General features: G+C 44.4%; 1 protein-coding gene across 8 annotated transcripts in view; it reads left to right on the top strand.

Moving 5' to 3' along the window:
• ccser2b (coiled-coil serine-rich protein 2b) overlaps positions 1-18,616 on the top strand; it is a 33,651-nt gene extending 15,035 nt beyond the window's left edge. For 6 of the 8 annotated variants that reach the window (XM_026315134.1, XM_026315128.1, XM_026315132.1 and 3 more), the window contains exons 7-14: positions 3,426-3,516; positions 3,824-3,908; positions 4,484-4,579; positions 4,869-4,983; positions 5,803-5,886; positions 5,983-6,069; positions 6,235-6,357; positions 12,479-18,616. In XM_026315134.1, the coding sequence (XP_026170919.1) occupies positions 3,426-3,516; positions 3,824-3,908; positions 4,484-4,579; positions 4,869-4,983; positions 5,803-5,886; positions 5,983-6,069; positions 6,235-6,357; positions 12,479-12,916 (1,119 nt within the window). In that variant the 3' untranslated portion in view covers positions 12,917-18,616. Of the gene's footprint in view, positions 1-3,425; positions 3,517-3,823; positions 3,909-4,483; positions 4,580-4,868; positions 4,984-5,802; positions 5,887-5,982; positions 6,070-6,234; positions 6,358-6,848; positions 6,955-7,940; positions 9,238-12,478 lie in introns of those variants that run through there. The other 2 variants (XM_026315136.1, XM_026315135.1) reach the window with 2 other exon arrangements.
• Positions 18,617-21,045: the final 2,429 nt, after the last annotated feature.

The following is a 21,045-nucleotide window of genomic DNA, read 5'->3' as shown; positions in this document are numbered from 1 at the left end:
GGGACTAAGGAATCTTGCCTGAGGACAGTTTGTGGTTAGTTCCACTGAAAAGGTGCAGCGTTCTGCGAGGGCTGTGTTTTTATTTGTTGCCTGGATCACTTCAGCCCAGTAACTGAACAGAGACAAAGAGAAAAGGGCAAAAAGTGAGTTTAACTTTCCAGCAGCCTCCTGTCCTGCCCGGGGCCAGTTCTGGACTTCAGGACCATCTTGTGGTTGGTGCTGGGCAGCAGATGGTTTTGACTTTCTAAACGTGAGCATCCAACAGGCCCCAACAGGCAGCGTCAGAGCGAAACATCAGAGCGTTGCTGCCGATTGAGGTTGGCACTTGTTCCACATTTTTGGAACTAGTCTGAACTCGAGGTCTCGTAGCAGAACTCAGACCTCCTGAGACTCCGAGCACTTCTTTATCTAAATGTCCAATTTACCTGTTAGTTCTGGGTCTAGTTCTGCTAAATCAAACCTGGTTCTTATTGGTTCTAGCAGTGACTGAATGCTGGTTCAGGTTGATAATATTATTTCATAATCTAGTTCTGACCCAATCGGCTAAAACCCTTCGTTCTTCAAATCAATTCCCCCTTTGGACTTAATATTCTTTGCTCAACCAAACTTAGAGGACAAACCGTAAAGCCTGCCTGCTCCTGCTGAGGCTATTAAACCGAGCTGTGGTGCTCAGTGAGTCACTTCACTGACATTCATCTTCCTGAATCAGACGGCAGACCTGCATCATTTATCAGAGGTCACACGTGTCACGGTCTGGTTCTCGGACGTCGCCCTGCTGAGGTCTGGATTAGTCCTTTGGCTCCCTCCAGTGTCTGAGACGTGCAGCTGCCACTGCAATGCTCCAGGCCTGGTTTTCACCTTCACTGGTGTGTGAGAGGATTCTTGATTCTTGTTTAGAGTTGATCTGAATATCCAGAACCACAACTAGAGATATCAAACCTTTTTATTTCCTGTGCTGTGTAAGAAATACAGTGACAGGCTCTTTCTTTAATCAGACTTTTCAAAGTTTCTTGCATTAATTCACTTTACATGAATTACTTTGGCATCAGCCAGTAAGGTTCTGCAGTGGGTTGAGGTTAGTCAGGATAGTCACCCAGACTGTTACTGTCTGTCTGTGTAGTGAATAATGTTGAGGTGGTTGTGATGAGCTCCCTGTGTGTTAATGAGCTGTGGACTTTAAAGAGTGACTGACCCTAATGAGCCTCAGACCCTTAATGACCTGAGGACATTAACACCTGAGATCTGAACTGACGTCTGAACTCTGTTTTTGTTTTTTGTGTTTATATGTACATACCTGAATGGTTTGTAATTGGTTGACCCTGTTTGTGCAGCAGTTTGTGCAGCAGTTACTGATGTTTGACCAGCAGGGGGCAGTGTTGGTCTAGTAGAAGTCTGTATGTGTGTGTGGCTGCAAACCTGCAACACGCCAACCTGCCAAACGAGTGGCCTCGGATCAAACGGCCTGAAATCAGCAGGATGATGTTGGTTAATTGGCTTTTATTTGTGTGTGTGTTTTTGAGGGGGGGGTTAGCACAAACAAAAAGCTGTTGGTCGGTGCAGAGCTGCCAAGTAGGAGGAAGAGAAGAAGACAGAAGGTGAAAAGGAAGGAATAGACGAGGGAGAGAGGTGGAGAAGACAGGAGGACGTCCGGACAAAGTAGGTGGAGGGTTCGTGAAGACGTAAGAGGTGAGAAGGGAAGGAGGAGATGAGGTAAGGAAAGGAAAAGAGAGAAGGAGGCGAGAGGATAAAGGAGAGAGAGGAGCAGGAGAGGAGATAGTGAATGTGGTGATGTGGATGGCTGCTCTCAGCCACCGGGGACAGTTTGTGCAGGTGTGTTTTTAAATGCAGCACTTAGATTTAGTTTGCTCTCAGGTCACTGTGCTGTGACTAAGCTTCCCAGGCAGGAAACTACCAAACCAGCTGTGTGTGTGTGTGTGTCTGTGTGTGTCTGTGTGTGTCTGTGTGTGTCTGTGTGTGTCTGTGTGTGTCTGTGTGTGTCTGTGTGTGTGTGTGTGTGTGTGTCTCTGTGTGTCTCTGTGTGTCTCTGTGTGTCTCTGTGTGTCTCTGTGTGTCTCTGTGTGTCTCTGTGTGTCTCTGTGTGTCTCTGTGTGTCTCTGTGTGTCTCTGTGTGTCTCTGTGTGTCTGGACAGAAACTTCTTTTTCTTTCATTTCTCATGTTTTCTTCAGGAGTGTGATGTGTGAGTTGGGGGAAAACTCTTCAGAGCTGTTACTGTTAATGTTAGCTAAAAAAAAGAAGCAGTGATGTTTGTCACCCTGATCATATTGATCGTATTGATCATATTGATTGTATTGATCATATTGATCGTATTGATCATATTGATCGTATTGATCATATAGTTTCTTCTGTTTCCTGAGAGACAAAAAAAAAAAACAAACATCTTCTTGAAATAAACAGGTTTAGCTTTGGTTCCAGGTTTTAGTTGAACTGCTCACATTAGCTTTGTGGCTACAGTGGTGGTGTTCAGTACAGCACCCCCTGGTGTTGTGGAGCAGTAATGGACGCTCCACCCAACGCAGAACTCCAGACCCTTATTTTAACGCCGATAGATGCGTCCAGCACAGGAGTGACTTTCTAAGTGTCTTTCCATCCAAACGTAGAGCAGATTTTTACCATGTGTGGAAGAAAATGCACATCCATCCACTTTGAGTTGGTTCATCAGCCAAATACTGTGAGATACAGAGATTAAATATGAGGTTTATGCTTCTCAGTCCAATGCTCAAATTAAAACAGTTTGAAAACTAGTGGCCGTCATATTGTGAAGAGGTGAATATGGTTCCCCTCAGCAGCAAACATCTTTGAGAATTCGACCTGAAATCTGTCCTGTGTTTGGTTTGACTGACTGATGTGGAGGAGAAAAGAGGCAGTGTTAGTTTTTGTTATTCAGGCGGTGGAGGTTTTTAAAACACGTCCAACCTTCTCTTTGTCTCTTTCAGTGTAGACGTGTACAAAAAGTCAGACCGATCAACAGGCCTCAAAACAACGAGAAGGTCTTTCATCAGGGTCTGGTAGAAGCTGATGTCCTTCATACTGTACCTGCTATTTTGCAGAAGAAAAACATCATTTAGTTTGGATTTTCATTCCCTTGGGTCTGTGTGTCTGTTCAAGGATTTTGTTTTGTGCTCACAGTGTGTGCTGGAACCTGGAAATCAGATTTACTGTGTTTCTGTCTTCTCCTCGAAAATACACGTTTCAGGACGAGCTCTGACCTTCATGTTCCCCAACAGGCCGACCAGACAGAAAAACTCAAATAGTTTCAGATTGTTTGCATAAAAACCATTTTACAATCAACTCAAAGTGTCTCTAAACAGTCTGAACCGGTTGAAATGGTTGAAATGTTTTGTTCCAGTTAGCTAATAGTGAAGTCTGGTGTTTTATCAACTCATTGAGTGCCTGTGTCTTTCAGGACATCTTGAACAACCTGGACTCTTGTGATCTGGATGACGACGACCTCATGCTGGATGCAGACCTTGCAGAGGACACGTCACTGCACAGCGGTAACGTTAGATACTCACATGAAGGTGACGAGTTTGACCCAGGTCTTAAGGGACATTTTTTGGGACAGTTTCCCCCAAAAAACATAAACCCATGTTACTGAACTCATCCAAAACTGAACCAGAAGCTGAAACTGGCCTGATTTAAACCTGAGTCCTTCTCCTGTCATAAAACCAAATTTCCTGCACAGATGTCTTTATCTAGCTTGTAGACGTAGCGCTCACTTCGTGGTCTAGCTCTGTGCTTCGTTAGCGTTTCGGTGCTTTAAATAAAACCCGTGTCCTCGTGCTGCTGGTCTGAACCCTGCAGATGGAGAGGGGCTGTCCCACATGGCTCAGTGGAGGAAGAGGCAGCTGTGCTGGGGAATGCAGGACGTCCACAATGACAATGAAAGGTGCTTTTTCTGCCTTTTGTCACAATCCATCCAACAAACTCACCAATATTAGACACTGTAAGCTCTTCACACTAGAGTCAACTGTATGTAAACCTTATACATGATCATATTAGTATAATCAGTTGATTTGGCAAGAGGGAAGTGAAACAGTCGGTAAGAAGAGCAGGTTTTTCTAATTGCATCAGTGTTTACTAAGCGCTCAGCCTTAAGGCTTTAAGGGGGAAAGGTTAGTGGTTTATTTCTCTTTACTGGGAGCTTGAGAACTGGAGTACAGGTCTTAGTGTTACTAAGTAGGTGTTTTACTGGTGGGACCATGCATGTGCACAGTGCATGTTGTGTCTGTCAGAGATCTCAACAGATGAGCAGGAGCTCTGAGCTGCTGTGTTCACTTGTCCCGTTCCTGCGTCTGTTGATGTGGCGTCTTTGACTCTGTGACGTGTAGTAAGAGGGGGAGGCACAGCGCCGACTGCAGGACGTTTTGGGTCAACGCAGAAGAACAGAGGGTTGAAATAAATGTCATGTGACTGAGTTTGCACTGGCAGCTAATGATCAGACTGTTTCTGTTGCTCCCTCAGTGACTTCCAGTGTTACCAGCTCACTGAGGATCCTGGGAATCAGAGGACCGACGCGACCAGAGACGGTGACCTCGTTCTGGACCTGCGTCCTCCCAGGTGAAACATCTCCGTTATATACTAACACCCAGTGAGAGCCCCCAGTTTAGTCACTGGCCTGTGTCAACACACAGAAACATGTTTAAGATGTTTAAACTCACATACACCAGCGATTTGAGACTTTTACCAGGAGACTTTGTCTGTGTCTGTCTGTGTCTGTCTGTGTCTGTCTGTCTGTGTCTGTCTGTCTGTGTCTGTCTGTCTGTGTCTGTCTGTCTGTGTCTGTCTGTCTGTGTCTGTCTGTCTGTGTCTGTCTGTCTGTGTCTGTCTGTGTCCTTCACCCCCTCAGGTCTGCCAGTCTGTCTCCTGGTACCCCTGCTTTGGGTCTGGATGTGGAGGAACTGGCTGAAGACTGTTCTGCAGTCAGATCTCAGCTGGAGCACCTGCAGAGGTTGCTGCTGCAGGTGAGACTTCCATAGCGCATGGTGTTCCTATAAGAACATGGTGTTCGGTGTTCTTTATAGGAACACGGTGTTCCTATAAGAACATGGTGTTCGGTGTTCTTTATAGGAACACCGTGTTCCTATCGATGTATAACAATATGCAGAATTTTCATTGTGCAGTGAAAATCAGTATCCAGAGGTTTGTGGTTCTGCAGCTTTTATCACACTAACCAGCTACAGTGTGTTTGATGTTTAAGCCTTTAACCAGGTCACATTTAGCTTCTTTTCTCACCTTTGTCATTTTTCTGTGAATATGAAGCCAACTCTCATTAGTTATTCCACCTCTGAGCTTTTATTAGTTAGTCCACCTCATTTCTCTGAGGGGGTTCAGTCCTTGTTCATGTGTCCCAAACAGCCAGTCCATTAAAGAACAGCCAGTCCATTAAAGAACAGCCAGTCCATTAAAGAACAGCCAGTCCATTAAAGAACAGCCAGTCCATTAAAGAACACACCCCGTGTGTTATTTTCCTCGGTTCATGTCCTCTTCTTGTTGTCTGTGGTTTAGGAGTTGGACTGGTGGAGCTGTGGGATAAGTGCAGTGTGTTGGATCCTAATGAAACATTTTAAACTCACACAGTTTTTCTCCTAATTTGCACCATCGTTAGACGATTTGCCACCTCAGCGTGACGGAGGACAGTTTCATGAATCTTTCTTTAGAGCTGTGTAAAATATTCACAAATGAAAAACGTTACTGTGCCCATGAATGCCTCTTTGAGCACAGCGACAACAAGCAGAACACGGTCCATGTTGTTCATTTCCAAGCTCCGTGTGTTTGTGCAGGAGGAGGATGTGGACGACGACACTCTGACCACAGACACCGTGAGTCCTGAGGAAAATGACTCGTCCCAGGGCTCCGACATGCAGGTCAGCATGTTTAAACTTTATTTAAAACAGGTCAGCGTGTTTGCACTTTATTTAAAACAGCTCAGCATGTTTAAGAGTGTGTGTGTGTGTGTTCAGGTGCAGGCTCTCCTGCAGGAGGTGCAGCAGCTCAGAGAGGAGCTAAGGAGCAGGGACCGGACCATCGCACAGCTCACACTGCAGCTGGTCAGAGTTGTTCTGTCTTTATCGCTGACCTCACTGATATGACGAGCACAGCTGATATTGATATGTATTGATATATTGATATAGGTTATCTGTGAGTGTATTACCATTCATTACCTAAGATATATAATAATACAATATTATTGAATTGTGTGTGTGTGTGTGTAGACTGCTCCCATGGCAACCACCAGGTGTTGTTGCCAGGAGACGACAAGGATGGACCGACAGACGCAGACGACTGAGACGGAGAGAGAGAGCGTGGCCTCGCAGACGCCCTGGAGAGAGCACGCCGTGAGCACACACACACACACACACACACACACACACACTGAACATATATGTCAAGTCATGATAAACAGAAAAGTCCTGAAACGGGACAGTTCAAATAAAGAGAAGCTGCGTTTCAGTAATGAAGGCGATCAAGCCTTGTTGTTGAGCAGCACTTGGTCTCAGCAGGATTGAAGTCTCTTCATCCTCCCTGTTTCTGTCTTCTCTCTATAAACTTAAGTCTTTATAAAAGTTTGCTTGCTTCCTGTTGTGTGAGCCTTCAGACGTTTTAGTGACACCTGAAAGGGTTTCTGGGTAATGTAGTCTTTCATAGTCTGGTGCTGTAAATGATTCTATAATTCTCTTTTGTTTTGAATGGGAGATGCTTTCTTTACAAACTGTCCCCCCCAGTTGGTGTTTTCCGTCTGTCTCTGTCTCGGTCGTCTCCGTCTTTTCTCTCTCGATGTTACGAACCTGCCCCCCCCCTCTACCTGTTTCTCTCTGCCTCTCCTCAGGCTTTTCCTCCTGTTCCTTTTCTCTCTCCACCCTGGCAGTATCAGCGCTCCAGGCCTTTCAGGGGGAAGCCAAAGCCCAGCATCCCCTCCCACCTGGCTAGAAAAAGTGAGTCCACGTGTCTCTGCAGCAGTAACCTGCAGTAGTTTTGTTGATTTTTAGAAAATATTTACAGTAAAACAAAATTCCTTCTAATAAGAATCTCTGCCATGAACTGCCTGTCAAAGCGAGTGAGCGGTAAAGTTTGGTGTTTTTATCTAATTTGGTTTAAATAACTGTTTCTGCAGGTTTCAGTAAAATAAACTGCAGGTCCGTTCCCTGGAACAGGAAGTAGATTTGTGCACTGACTGCTCCTGCACAGAAAAGTGTTTTTAATGAATTTCATTGAATGAGTCCAAGGTTCCAGTTATACTAAAGTCTGCATTTAAAAAACAAAACACCAAAGGGTCACAGAGTGTCTCTAAGGTATTTAAGGAGAGTGAAACTCCAGCATTCAGAGGAGGCAGGTGAAGGGTCAGAGGAGATGTTTTTAATGGAGATGTGGCTGCTCTACAGCGTGAAGTGACTTGAATATTATACTCAGAATTACACTTAAATGAGTCACAACTGCTCTGAATCCGAACTCCAAATTAAAAGTTTCCGTGTGACATTGAAGGTTATTTTCACTTATTCATGGGAATGTACATTAAGGGAGCAGCTCCAGAGCAAACCTGAGGCGCAGCCGCGTTCAGACATGAATGTCATCTACTTGTCACTTCGGTTCACTTCAGCCTAGCTTAGCTTTACTGTGGAGTTCTTAACCTCTTCGTTAGCTTACTTCCACCTCAAACTTCTCCTCAAATCTTTTTGACTCTAGATTAGTTCCTCAGTTTTCTGCTCAACTTTCACTTCAGGCCTTCCCTCCTGTTTTCCATCCTGTGTTTCCTCTTCGGCCCGAATTATTCAGCCCCGCTGTCTAGTCTCTCTCCGAGGGCAGACGGACGTTGGCTGAGAAATTCCGTCTCTGTCTGAAACAGTTGAGAAATCTGTGAGAGACGTTTGTGTTTTCTCCTCTGACTGTCCTCTTTCTGCCTGTCCTCCCTGCCTTCGCCCAGGAGTGGAGAAACTAGTGCTTTACTTCAGTGACACAGCGTGGTACAGTAACACCTTTTTATCTTCCTCACCTGTGTCGTCCTCCTCCAACACCCGTTTGTCTGTTTCCTCCTTTCCCTCGCTTCCCTCCTTTCCCTGTCCAACCCATCAAGAAACTCTGTTGGCCAAAGTATGTGAAACAGGCCAAACCTTAAAGGTGCATGAGTTGATTTCTGGCCACTAGAGGGCAGTGTTTTAAAAGTACGACCTGAAAACGTCTTTGACTTTGTTCAGCTCTAACACAAGTCAGTTCAGTACAAAGTCCATTTCCACAGCAGTAATTCATCAGTACAACTGAGGCAGAACATGTGACACAATGGACAGCTCCAGAACAGCTGCTAAATGGACCTTGTAGTCAGATTATTATAATAATGTATGAACAAATCAGAGTAAAGCTCCAGCTGATGGCACAAATGTAATAATATTGTAAGAGATGAAATGTTTAAGTAACGTGGCCACACCAGACCACCCGTCCGGACTGTTTTACCCATGATTCATTGCTCTGTGGGGGACGGGTCACACCTTCTCCTTCACAGTGAAATGAGCCCGGTGAAGTCCAGAGGCTCGTTGGGAGGCAGCGCCGAGCTAAAATTATCTTTCTAAATGGCTGTTAAATGCTGCATTAGATGAGGTGCACTTCACTCCAGCCTGTTCAGTCACTTGAAACAGTCAAACCACTGGAGATGAGATCACTCAGGGCGCACTTCATCTCCTCCACGTGACGCCGGGAAGCTGCTCGGGGAAGTGGTGTCCTGTCTGAGCAGGATACTGGGAGGTCCGGTTACCGGTTAACATCCAGACCTCAGTGGGTTTGATGTCAGGCCTTTTTTTGGATCCATGTGAAGGCACCTGAAGAAGTGTTTCCTGTTAGAGATAACAAGAAACTAAAGGCCTTTTTTCATTTTTAAAGCGTGACACACACAAAGAAGCAAATTTAACATCACAGCCCTGGAAAAGTCTGAAGGAATCTGAGGTTCAACGTGTCAGCACCAGTGAGGTTTTACCTCCTTTTTATGGGGAGCAGCTCTTGTCTTCTGAAAGCTCTTTATGTTCTAGTTGCATTTGTTTTTAGGGTGAACACAGACCTGACAGTCCAGTGAGGAGGATTCTGGGTGGTTAGGGATGTGTTTTAATACTTAGAGCTCCACCAGGGCCCTGCGAGCTCATGTCTGTTCATTATTGTCATGATTTTAATAATGCAGCTAATTAACGATGCAGCGTGAAGCAATGTTATTCATCTAACGAGACTCCGGGGACCAATGAGAGGACAGCAGAGAGGAGGGAGGGGGGTTGGTTTGGGTGGATCAGCACTTTGTACATCAGAGGTGTGTGTGTGTGTGTGTGTGTGTGTGTGTGTGTGTGTGTGTGTGTGTGTGTGTGTGTGTGTGTGTGTGTGTGTGTGTGTGTGTGTGTGTGTGTGTGTGTGTGTGTGTGTGTGTGTGTGTGTTACTGTAGGGACGTCCTGTAAGTCGTTGTCAGGGAAGCAGAACAGTGAAAAAATTTGGCAGTCGAGTGATTCCTCCATCCAACACAAGGTGAACGCTCCCTGAGAGGAGCTGAATGTGGTGGAGGACACAGTTTCAGTTCTCTCTCTCTGTTAATCTCTCTCCTCTGTGCTCGCTCTACCAATCTGTTTATCTCTTTTTCTGTCCTTTCTCTGCATCACATCGTCACTTTCCCACTTCTTTCATGTCTTTCTGGCTTCCTGCTCTCGCTGCCCTTCCCTGCCTCTCTCTAATCCCTCCGTCCTGTCATGCATTATTTATGAGCGGTGGACTTGGACATAAAGAAATGTCCCTGCAGGAAGCAGGGGGGCAGACAGACCGGCTGCAGTACCGTCCTCCGCCACCAGATTTCAGTGTTGACCAACAAATGTTCCCTTCCTGTGAGTGATTAGAGTTTTTTGTTCTGCACAGAACCTCCCATTGTTTTCATGCCCCTGATTCAGAATGTAAAACCAGACCCAGAGACTAAACCCAGACCTAGTCTCTATATTTGCTTTGTGCAGATCCAAACACTGAATGTCTCCTGTTATTGTGTGTGTGTGTGTGCGTGTGCGTGCGTGCGTGTGTTACCTAACAACTGCAATACGCCATGAAACGGCATCATCAGCTTCTGATAGTTTCATTTGAGCTGAGCCCTGGGTCTTTATTTGGGTTTTCCTACACAGTGACGGGACAGTTGGAGCCAGACAAGTCAACTGTTTAGGTTCATGCCTGTTTAGTCTCTCAAGCTCTAAATTGAGGTGAGTGTCACTCACAGGGTTAATGTTCTGCTCTCATGTCTGTGTCATTGACCCCAAAGGAACAAATGAAGGCGCCTGCCTATAAAAGCAGGATCAGTGTAAATGCTGCAGGTTGTTGTTCGGTGGGTGGCGTTTTGTTTTTGGTGGCAGGACACGTTTGTTACAGCAGCAGAGCTGGAGGAGGATCTTCCCTGTTGTTCTGCAGATTTCAGGGTATTGTCTCTGCAGTGGGAGGAAGTCTGGACCTTGTTCTGAACCAGTTTGTGACTGGCAGTGGTGTTTTTGTGTTTAGTGTTACAGGACTGTGAGCGGCCTCTAACACACACTGTGCACAACAAAGAGCAGCAGCAGACTGAGCTTCTCTAACAGATCAATAAGAACAGACTGTACTAAACACCGACGGCACTGAACTTCTGTTTTTTACTGCTGGATGTTGAACAAACCGTTTTCATTCCTGCTCTTACAGCCGTGTGTGTTGCCTGAGGATGGCAGCTGAAGGTAACTCCAACATTAATCTGCTGTGAAGTCGAGCAGCAGCAGTGATGAATCCGCGAGTCCGGATCGACTAATTGTGAAGTCGTCTCGTATTTACCGCAGGTCTGTGTCTTCACGACGCTCAGACAGGTTTTATGTTGAGGATGGTAACAGGTTCGCTGCAGACCGTAGGACTCTGAGGACAGAAACCTACTTTGCAGAACGTGAGGTGTTAAAGCTGCTCTCAGGGATGGAAGAGCAGCATCAGTCAGTCTGCTGTTCCCACTGTAATCCTGATGATCAGGTTTACACCAGGAATCAGACAGGAAGCAGAAAAGCAGAGCCGTGGAATCCATCATGTGCCGCAGTCACAGTTTATTGATCCTGGCAAACTAATAACAAACCTGCTGTTTTATTTCGGACTCTAATTCACTAACGCACAGTCTTCGCTCTCGTGCGTCTGGTTTGTTTCTGCTTCTCATGGCTCAGCAAAGCTGAAAATAAAGACGTACACACCAGCCCTGAGCCACAGAGACGACACTGTGTGTTACACTGGAGTCAGGCTGCTGCTGTTTGAAGCCTCAGACCTGATGAGGGGCTGGGCTTTTGAGTTACTGTGTTATTTTGGGGTTTTTGTGCATATTGTTGTTGCAGAATATTGATTCTGGCTCTTCGCTGTTGGCGACTGAAGTCTAACATTTTCATCCAAACCTGGTTCTGCAGCTTCTTCTTGTCTGTTTGTGAGTTACATCACAACAGAGCTGATTGTTACAGTGGAAGCTGTCATGGATAAACACAAACAGAAAATGTCCAGCGGTCAGAAAAACCTTCACAGCAGCAGAGACATAAAAACAAACACGTCAGGTTGAGACGTTTTCCCGACGTGAGGAGCAGCTTTATCTCTGGATCCAGCAGCGTTTCAGCGTTTGGATCAGTGTTGCCTCAGAGTTTCTCATCGAATTTAAAGCATGAAAGTCATCACAGCTGGAATCCGCTTACATTGTGCTGCTGTAAAAACTCACACATCAACAATGCAAATACAGAGTTTTCCTTCACAATGAAGATGATGTCTGAGAGAAAGATCCTCAAACACCTTGTTTTTTTTTTTTCTTCCTCACATCCAAGTGATAAATTATTGACCAAAGGAGATTTTTTTCCTCAGCGTCTTTGTTATATTTGAAGAGGCTGAGAGCATCAGGATGTGGACCAGGCTGTGTCTGTCATGTAAAACACAAATCAAGGAGACAAATAATGAACCTGTTTATTACAGATTCAATGAATGAGTGAATACTGTTGTTGAAGTTTTAATGGGTCCCCCTATCAGTGACTGGAAACCAGCTGGGGACTGGCTGTCACTTATCCAATGGCAAATCATTTAGATGGAAATCCAGTTAAATGCAGCCAAAGTTGCTTTTCCAGAGGTTTCGTTTTAACAGCAGGCGTGTGGTTTTGGCTCGGTCACCACATCCAAACAAACAAACAAGGGAGAAGCAAACAACTCGGCCCTCCCTCTCTCTGTGCTGCAGGTACAGCAAACCTGCATCTGAGGTTTGGCCGTGTGGTTTAACCCTGATTCACACATCCTGTGTCAACACAAAGGTCCAGTTAGGAGCCTTTCTGGTTTCTCACATGTCGTAGTTTCAGGAATGAACTTTGCTAAATGCAGAAGCAGTAGGAGAAAAGCAGGTCACATGTTCTGCGGTTGTTCTGTAGACCTCCATCACATAGATCCACCTGACATTAAACACTCCAGGGGACACTAATTGTTTCTCTGTTCTCCAGCCACAGATACTTCACTCCTCCAGCCCCAAACACCAGGAGCCACTGACAGACCAGATCCCAACGCCACCCCAGGCCCCAGCTAACCCCTTCTCCACCCATTCCGAGATCCCTGCTGCCAGACCCCCCTGCTGTCCTGGTCCCGATGCCACAACCCAGGGAGGAGAGGACGATGGGAAGAGACAGAGGAAGGTGGAGGAAGAGGAGAAAGACCAGACAAAGGAGAGAAGAAGGACCAACAGCCGATCCCTGCAGCCTCCGCAGCCCTCCAAGCTTCGCCTCTTCCTGTCTCAGACCTCCAGACTGGCCGCCAGCTCTGGCTCTGCTTCCGCGCTGAAGACGACTAGCGAGCCGGAGAGGAACGGCACTTCTGGAGTCAAGCTCAAAAGTCTGGCCTTCCCCTCGGGCTCCTCTCGCCTCCCCAAGCCAAAGAGCCACTGAAAGAGCTGCCAGCCTCTAAAATCAGCTTCTTAATGCGCAGCGATAAAAACCCCACCAGCTTATTCTGGCCACGTTCCTCCATTTCAGTAATGACTGAAGCTAAACTCAGCCTCCATCGCAGACTCTGTAATGAATAGTTTACGCAGTAAATGAGGCTGAAATATATGCAGTTAACTTATTTATTGTTAATATTTGGAGCACCGTGATGATAAAGCTTTGAAAACCCGGTAACACTTTATTTTATGGGAACAGCCGTAAATTCAGCGACAACAAGAAAAGTCTTTTCAAACTTCCCTCTTCCCTCAGGGAGGACACAGGTTCTATGAAACAGGTTCTACATGCAGAAACTGTTTTGGTTTTTGTTTACACTCCGTCAAACAGTCAAATGTTTAATTAAAGACGTGTGTGTGTGTGTGTGTGTGTGTGTGTGTGTGTAGCATTTGTCTACATGTAGACACAATTAGACAAATAGATTTTTATTCATAAACAGTTTAGCTTTCACTTCTCAGAAGTTTCTCTGCTGTTGCCAGTAAAATAAAGTGTTACCAAAAAGTTCAACTGGTCATGTGATGGTACAGAAAGTAGAGTATTTATTTATTTCTATGAGAAAAGACAAAAAACTGAAGTGCGGACAAAAGTGGAAACTTATAGATTCCTTTAGCAACAGACGTCCGACTCTTCCTGTGGGACTGGAAATATCCGACTGTACAGAAACTCATCAGACTTCCTGTTCTCCCTTCGTCCTTCACTTCGCTGAAACTGTCTCTGGCAGCCGCCCGAACACAAAGACTTGCACCGCGACCTTCAGCCCAAACACTGAATCCATCCATCCATCCGTCACCTGTGCTGGCTCACGCCTGCTGCTCTGCAACACGTCTCCAAGGTCAGAAAGTCCAACTTTATTTTTCCTCTGTCAGGAGCTAAGCTCTGTGTCCGCTCTCAGTCAATGTCCTTTGTCGTCTTTTCGATTCCTCCTTAAATCCACTAAGAGCTGACAGAAGGTTTTAGGTCCAACTTCTTCGTTGTTGCATTTGACTTTTCCAGTGTGAAAACCTTGAAGCTGCAGAGCCCCCGAGAAGTCGATAACCAGCCGAAGCTGCTGTTGTAGTCTGAAGAGGTTTTACCACACACTGACAGAAAGGGTGAACGTGTCAGTGTGCCTCAAACAGAGTGCTGAAAATAATGAAGTACCTCTGCTCACATACTGTGTTCGAGTAGTTATAGTCTTTCTTCTTCTGTTGTCTGCTGCTTTATTCCTCCACAGTGCTGCATTTCTCCTTTGACGATCAGTGAATCGATACGGGTCTTGGATTAAAAAGAGCTGTCAGACATGAACAGGCCACGGCTTGTGTCCTGCTTCAGAGTAGAAACTGAAGATCTTTGGGTTCTGGACTTTGGCTCAGACCAGACATTTGATCTTTACATCAAACTGTTTCATTATTTTCATTACGTTTGTTTGACGCATACTGAAATATCTCAGAGATTCATTTTCACATCCACGCTCAGCAGAGGAGGAGAGTTTCACTCAAATCTCAAACTTTAAGACTCGTCCGTCACGTTTCAGACGGTGAGGACACATTAACGTCATGTCTGACATTTACTCTGACCAATCAGAATCTCATTTCTATCAGCGGTTATGCGTCAGGAGGTCGACGCTCTTCCTTCCAGCGCTGCCTGCTCCGACATTTGTAACAGTATATGCAAGAAGTACGACCCCCAAAAAACACTTTGACACTGGCCCATGTGCCCTTGAGCAGGAGCGGAGACAGAAAAACTGTATATGCAACCAGAGCGACTCTACGTTTCCTGCAGCTGAGGGCGGTTTGTCTGCAGACAATCAGAGCAGGTTGAGTCAGAAACCACCCAGGCTGCTAATTGGAAACAAAGCATCAGCCCGAACGTCCAGGAATAAATGACGAGCAGCAGCAACAGTCGATTAGTCACTGGCCGTTTTTCTGATTTAGTGATTTTATTTAATCATTTAAAAACTTGGACTGACATTTGGAAAAACCAACTTGACCTTTGAAAGTTGTGACGTTCTTTTTTTCTTCCTTTCCAACTATTTATAGACGTAAACGACAATAATCTGTCAAATAGCGAGAACGTAAAATAATTGATAATGAAAATAATTGGCTGTGCGGCAGATGATTGACAGTTCTCTCTTCTTGCACGTGATTGGACGAACGTCTCATTTGTCATTGGTCCTTGTTTACTTTTGCTAATTTCTTTAACTTCCTTCTTTCTTCCTCTCTTCCTCCTTCCTTTCCTTCGAGGCCTGAGACGTCCTCATCCTCAGGGTAAAACACCACGACTGACTCTGCCAGGAAAGCGGTTTAGTCCGCAGTTGACCCTCAGCTGGTAATGAGGAGGATTTTGGGGTGAGGTCACACTGGATTTACTGAATCTTCTCAGCCCAGAACAGCCAGGACAGACAGGTAGAGCGCTTAAACCTGAAGGTCACCTCATCTTAAACAGGGATTCGTTTATGGAGGGAAACGACAGTTAATCTGCCTCCCAGCGTCCAATTAAAATCCTCCCCTGTCCAAACAACAGGAGCCAATGAAACATAATTAAATGTGTCAACAAAAACTAGAAACTCGTCGAATTAATGGCCGAGCTGTTTTTGTGTATTATAGGAGTGTGCAGGTGCAGCATCACCACAGAGAAGCTTCAGCTTAGCACTGAAAACACCACGTCTGTTCAGATGAAACCCATCGGACAAATGTTGGTTTATTTCGTGTTTAACATCAGAAAATAATATTAGCCTGTAAATAATCTTTTGAACTCAGAAGTCCAGTTATCAGTCGGGCTTTATTGTGCAGCAGCTGATAACTACCGATTGTTTGCAGTCCCATTATTTTCTAATCAAAGATGCTGTGGCTGGAAAATGACAGAGCTCCTGGATTTCACTGCTCATTAGACTTAAAAAGCAGATTTTCCTCTAGTTGTTGCTGAGATGCAGCTGTCGCCTGACGTGAAGTGTGATCAGATGAATATTTTCACCGCACTCCGCTCCCAAACCAGATTTTAATAACACCCACACGCTACCATATCTCCTCTATCTGACACGTTTCTTCAGAGACGGGACGTTTCTCAAGTCATAAAACATTCTGCTGCTGTTTTAATCCCCGCGGTAACGAATTACAATATGAGGAGTTTTATTCCAACAACTTTTATGGTATGTTAACTTTATGCTGTGTCACGGTGCTCTTTAAGTGGAGCACTACTTCTTCTTCAGATGTGATCTGAGGCCTCCAGCGGGACGCGCTGCCTTAACTCATGCAGGTGACACCAAACCCAGCGGGGCGCGTTCACATGCTTCAGATTCAACTCAGGAAAAATGAACTTCCAGTAAAAGCCGGAGTCAAAGAAGGATCAGAAGCAAAAGTACAAGAGGAATTTTAATTTCAAATGAAAATGAATCAAGGTCAAAGGCACAAAAAGGCGTTTTGTCAGATTCGTCTCGAGGCTGCGCTCTGGCCTTCACGTGTCTTTATGCTGCTGCTGCTACAGCTGGTTAAAGACGTGAGTCTCGGCCCTGACGCACTTTAGGCTTTGGAGAAAATCCCCATATGCTCGAATTCAGCTCGTTTTCATGAGCAAAGTTTCATTATGTCTTGGAAATGTAGATTTCCTCGCAGTGGGTCGTTGTTGCAGTTAAAACCTTATTTCTTCAGTTACTTTAACTAAAAGCGTTTGAGTCGTATGTTCAGGCTTTATCAGTCCAGGCCCCCTTTTCACCTGCCAGTCTCCTGATCGCCACCTGCTGCTGCTGCTCCCCCAAAATGTCCCAAACATCAGAGAAAGTCACCAGACAGCCCAGTTATTCCTAAACCTCAGGTCTGTTCCCTGTAGCAGGAAGGTCGGAGGTTTTAGTTCTCGCTGCTGGAACCCTCAGCTGGTTCTCTGTCTTATGGGGCAGCTGGTCTCTGGACTCTGGGGTGGAGAGTTTTTCATGTATGAATTGTCTTTTTTTTTTATGTTTTAACTTTTAATCTTCAAAAATGGTCGTTTCTGAATGTACGTCTGTTTTGTTGAAAACACTGGACTGACCTTTGACACGTGTCAGTTTCGAGTCAAAACGATAAAATATCGTAGGATCATAAATTAGTGCCAGGATGTAAATAATCCCCAGGTGAGGCTCACCCAAATACGGACATTAAAACATGTGACAGGTACGTGGGTCACATGATCAATTTATTTCAATGATCTTTAGACACAAGTCATAAATTTCTCTATTTATCAGAAAGTCTGTTTCATTGACTTAATCCCAAACTGATGCTTTTGGATCAATGAACCACTTCCTGAAGATGTTCCTGCCAGCAGGCTTTTAATGTGAAACACCTGTACAGGAAGTGTTGAGTCTCAGCAGTGACAGTAACTTAACGCTGTTCTAACTCAACCAACCTAAACAGAAGCATTTAGCACATTAAGAGCCAGCCTGGAACCATGGAAAGGCTTTTAATTTGAAACATCTTTGCAGGAAATGTATTGAGTGTTATTGAGAGCATCTTAATAATAATTGGATATGGGGGGTCAGAATTAAAGCTGTGATCCACCTAAATAAAAGCTTGAGACACTACTGGAGGTTTTAGGTCAGAATTTCCACCATGAACTGCTTTGTTGTCAATAATATTTCAGTCACTGTATTTATATGTATTTAAATATTCAATATCTTGTTGTATCTCCACAACTTAGAATAATCAGAATAATGTACTCAGATTCCACTGTTCAACCATCCTGCAGTGAAAGTACTGTACTCTCTGTGCGTGCGCTGTCTGGGGAAATACTCTTATTTTGAAAACTTGAAGGACAGGAGTTTTATGCTGACAGACATCCTGCCATTTCCTGTCACCTGCTGGTTTTGCTGGATTAAATTTTCTGTGCAATAACTGGAGAGCTGAGTGTTTTAGCTGGCTGCTGCACTAACTCTTATTTATGTCAAACTGTACAGTACCTGCTGTAATTATTATTATTATTATTATTATTATTAACACTGACTCGTAAGCTTGTAAAGTATCTCAGTGTGAAAATGCACTTTAAATAAAGCCAGACAACATGGGGCTTCGCTCAGCTCAGCACTTCAACACAAAAAAGTCTCCACTGCTGAGTTTGATGTGTTTTTATTCGTTTGTCATCAAATTTGACTTTTCGTTTTGTCTGTTGGCTCTTAAAAGCATCACTCTGCATTAATGCTGCATTTGTGTCACGTGGAAAATACAAACAATGATGCTCAGCTTAGAGAAACCCTCCTCAGATGCATAAAATCTACGACAGAAATATTCATAAATGCTCTGCGACCTGGTGTATGTAATAAACTGACACTCAGGAGTCTGACCTCTGACCTGTGGAAAAGGATGATTGACAGAATGTAAAGACTAATCGTTTTTGGGGAAATGTTGAGAAATTGTTTTCCATGTGACTTGAATGCAGAACTATTAGTCAGGATCTGTTATCTTTGCTGTGATTGGTTGATTGACTTTGCTCTGATTGGTTAAAAACTGACCAATAAGAACACAGTCCCTGTCACACCAGGCTGGTGTCTGCTGCTCTGCATCTCCTGGTTACCTGCATCACACCTGTGCATCCTGGTGCAGGGTTGTGATTGGCTAGTACAGCTCTGTTGTTCATTGGTTAGTGTCTATGATCCTCTTCTGTCATTGGCTAACATGTCTCTGATGCTGCTGAAATAAAATTAATCTGCACCAAAACTGAATTTGTGGAGTTTGTGTTTGGAGCCTTCGTTTTGTGTTTCATGTGATTCTTCTGTTCTTGTGATTTATTTTGACATAATATAAAACTTAAGTGATTTATAGTCAGCACTTTGCGTATGTAGGCTCTTAAGAAGATTATCAAGAACATCAAACGTTCTGCCACTTTCATGATTTATGATTTATTGGTGGTGATAAAAGTGCATCTGACAAATATAAATCTCTATAATTGCTGAAAATCAATTAATGTGTCACTAAGATGCATATCATAGAGTCCTTTTAATCTGAAACTTCTGTACAGGAAGTGTGGGCTAATCATTGAGTCAGTAATTAATCAGTGAATAAAAAACTTTAAAAAAATAAAAAGACTGTTCTGGGCTTTTTAAACTATTAGTGTTTGTATCAAGAAAAGACAGTAGTTCTTAGAATATAACTGCAGAACTTCATTCAGAATCCTGCTGTTTTTAAGTTTCCTTCAGTCTCACAGTGATGCAGTGACAGTTGTCTGTACATCCATGGGTTCAGTGCAAACAGCAGCTGATCACAGCTCGTTCGTCATACTTAGTTTTCCAAAGTGTAAGCAAATACAGGCTAAATAATGGGGCTCAAATTATAGCCCATGTGGTAACATTATGCATGACAGCTGTGAGTGTTCCAGCCCTGCTGGCTCTGCATCATTTTTCATTTTAAATGTATAAAACATGTGTCAGATTGTCAGATTAATTAGTTTGCATCAGCTCGACCTTTAAACATGTCGCACACAGACATAAACAGCAGAACGCAGACATGTCTGTGAGTCATGTAGAGACGTTGTGAAGAGTCCTCTTTAACTGTGTGTTTTCATTCGACAGAGAAACAAACAGCGGCTCCTCGCTTCATTCTTCTTCTCTGGTTGTTGAGCTTCAGTAACACTTTGAAACAAGAGACACACACACACACATAGATGCTGACTAACTGCATTTCTTTGCTGCTTAGACTTTGAATGAACCTGCAGTAGAGGAGCTGCACTCAATTACAGTTAGTGTCCTCCCAACAGACTGTGTGTGTGCATGTGTGTGTGTCTGTGTGTGTGTGTGTGACAACAGGTAGGTTTCTGACACCCCTCCTGTTTATTATTTCCTTTCCTGTCTGAAATATCCAGACTGGAGTTTTTCTTCCGGCTGCTTCCTGCTGCTGAAGATTAAAAAACAAACAGATCCTGAGGGTCTCACACACACACACACACACACGCACACAGCAGGAAGCTCTGCTCATCATGCATCTCCTCCACCAAGGACAAATCCTCCTTCAAAATAAGCGGCGGCTTTGTTGGACGAAGTAGTATTGTATGTCTATGTGGTTCTGAATCCATAAATATATCTGTTAAATATCTTTTGTGTCATCCTGAAACTTGTCTGATGTGTCAGACGTTGTCCCGTGTCTTCCCTCTCATCTCCCTGTGAGATCTCCCAGGTCCAGGTCCTGACAGCCCACCGCTCATCCCATGGTGGGGTAATGCTGAGAAATGCTCCCATTTGCCCCTTGGCAGCTGAATACAGCAGGACTGATGGTCTGGGCGAGGACTGGGCTCGCTCCTTCTTGATGCTGAAGGCCGAGCTGAGTGATGGTGATGATGATGGTGGTGAAGAAAAGAAGTGCATGTCTTCATGTGTGGGATGTTTCATGGAAAATGTGGGATATAAAGACATTTTCAACCCAAAGCACAACATTATTACAGTGACAGGAGCCTCCTCTGCTTTTTCTATCTAATCGTGTTATCTCCTGCTTTATGTTTACAGAGAGTGGGAGAGTGAGGGCTTCTGGGAAATGCAGTTTTTTGCTGTTGCTACTTTGAGATCAGGCCACATTAACAGTGTCAATTATCCTCCCGTCACCTCACTGTTAATACCTGACTGTGCATTGTAGAGCAGCTTACGCAGCTTTTCTAAATCCTGAGAGTCGTCAGCCGTTTTCACCCAAACAAATTATTCTTCCTAAATTATCTCCTTTCATTATGACGAGCAAAAAGCAGCACTAACATCATCGTCCTCATCATGTTTCTGTCTGTTAGTTTCCGTGCTCGTCTCGTCCCGGAGCATTAGGTATGAGGTGAATAAATGAATTTTTAATGAACCTTGTTTAGCTGTTGCTGCATATTATGAGGTCAGTAAAGCCGCAGCACAGTGCATTAAAGAAGGAGGATTTTTTTTTTCCAGAGAAACGGCTGCACATCCTTCACCATGGATTGATTTTTAATGAATAAATGTGCTTTTAATGGACTGTGCTCAGCAGTTACTGCTGGTAAACAAACGTTACTGAATCACTTCTGAGCACTTTGTCCTCTTGCAAAGTTTAGGATAAGTGCATAGTCATCTTTAGATAAATGAATTTCTCTTTGCAAATTAGTGGAATCAGTGAAACCAGACTCTGTTTGCTGTC

Source organism: Mastacembelus armatus, chromosome 19, assembly GCF_900324485.2.
Source record: "Mastacembelus armatus chromosome 19, fMasArm1.2, whole genome shotgun sequence".
NCBI lineage: Eukaryota > Metazoa > Chordata > Actinopteri > Synbranchiformes > Mastacembelidae > Mastacembelus > Mastacembelus armatus.
This window is presented reverse-complemented; position numbering and strand designations above follow the sequence as displayed.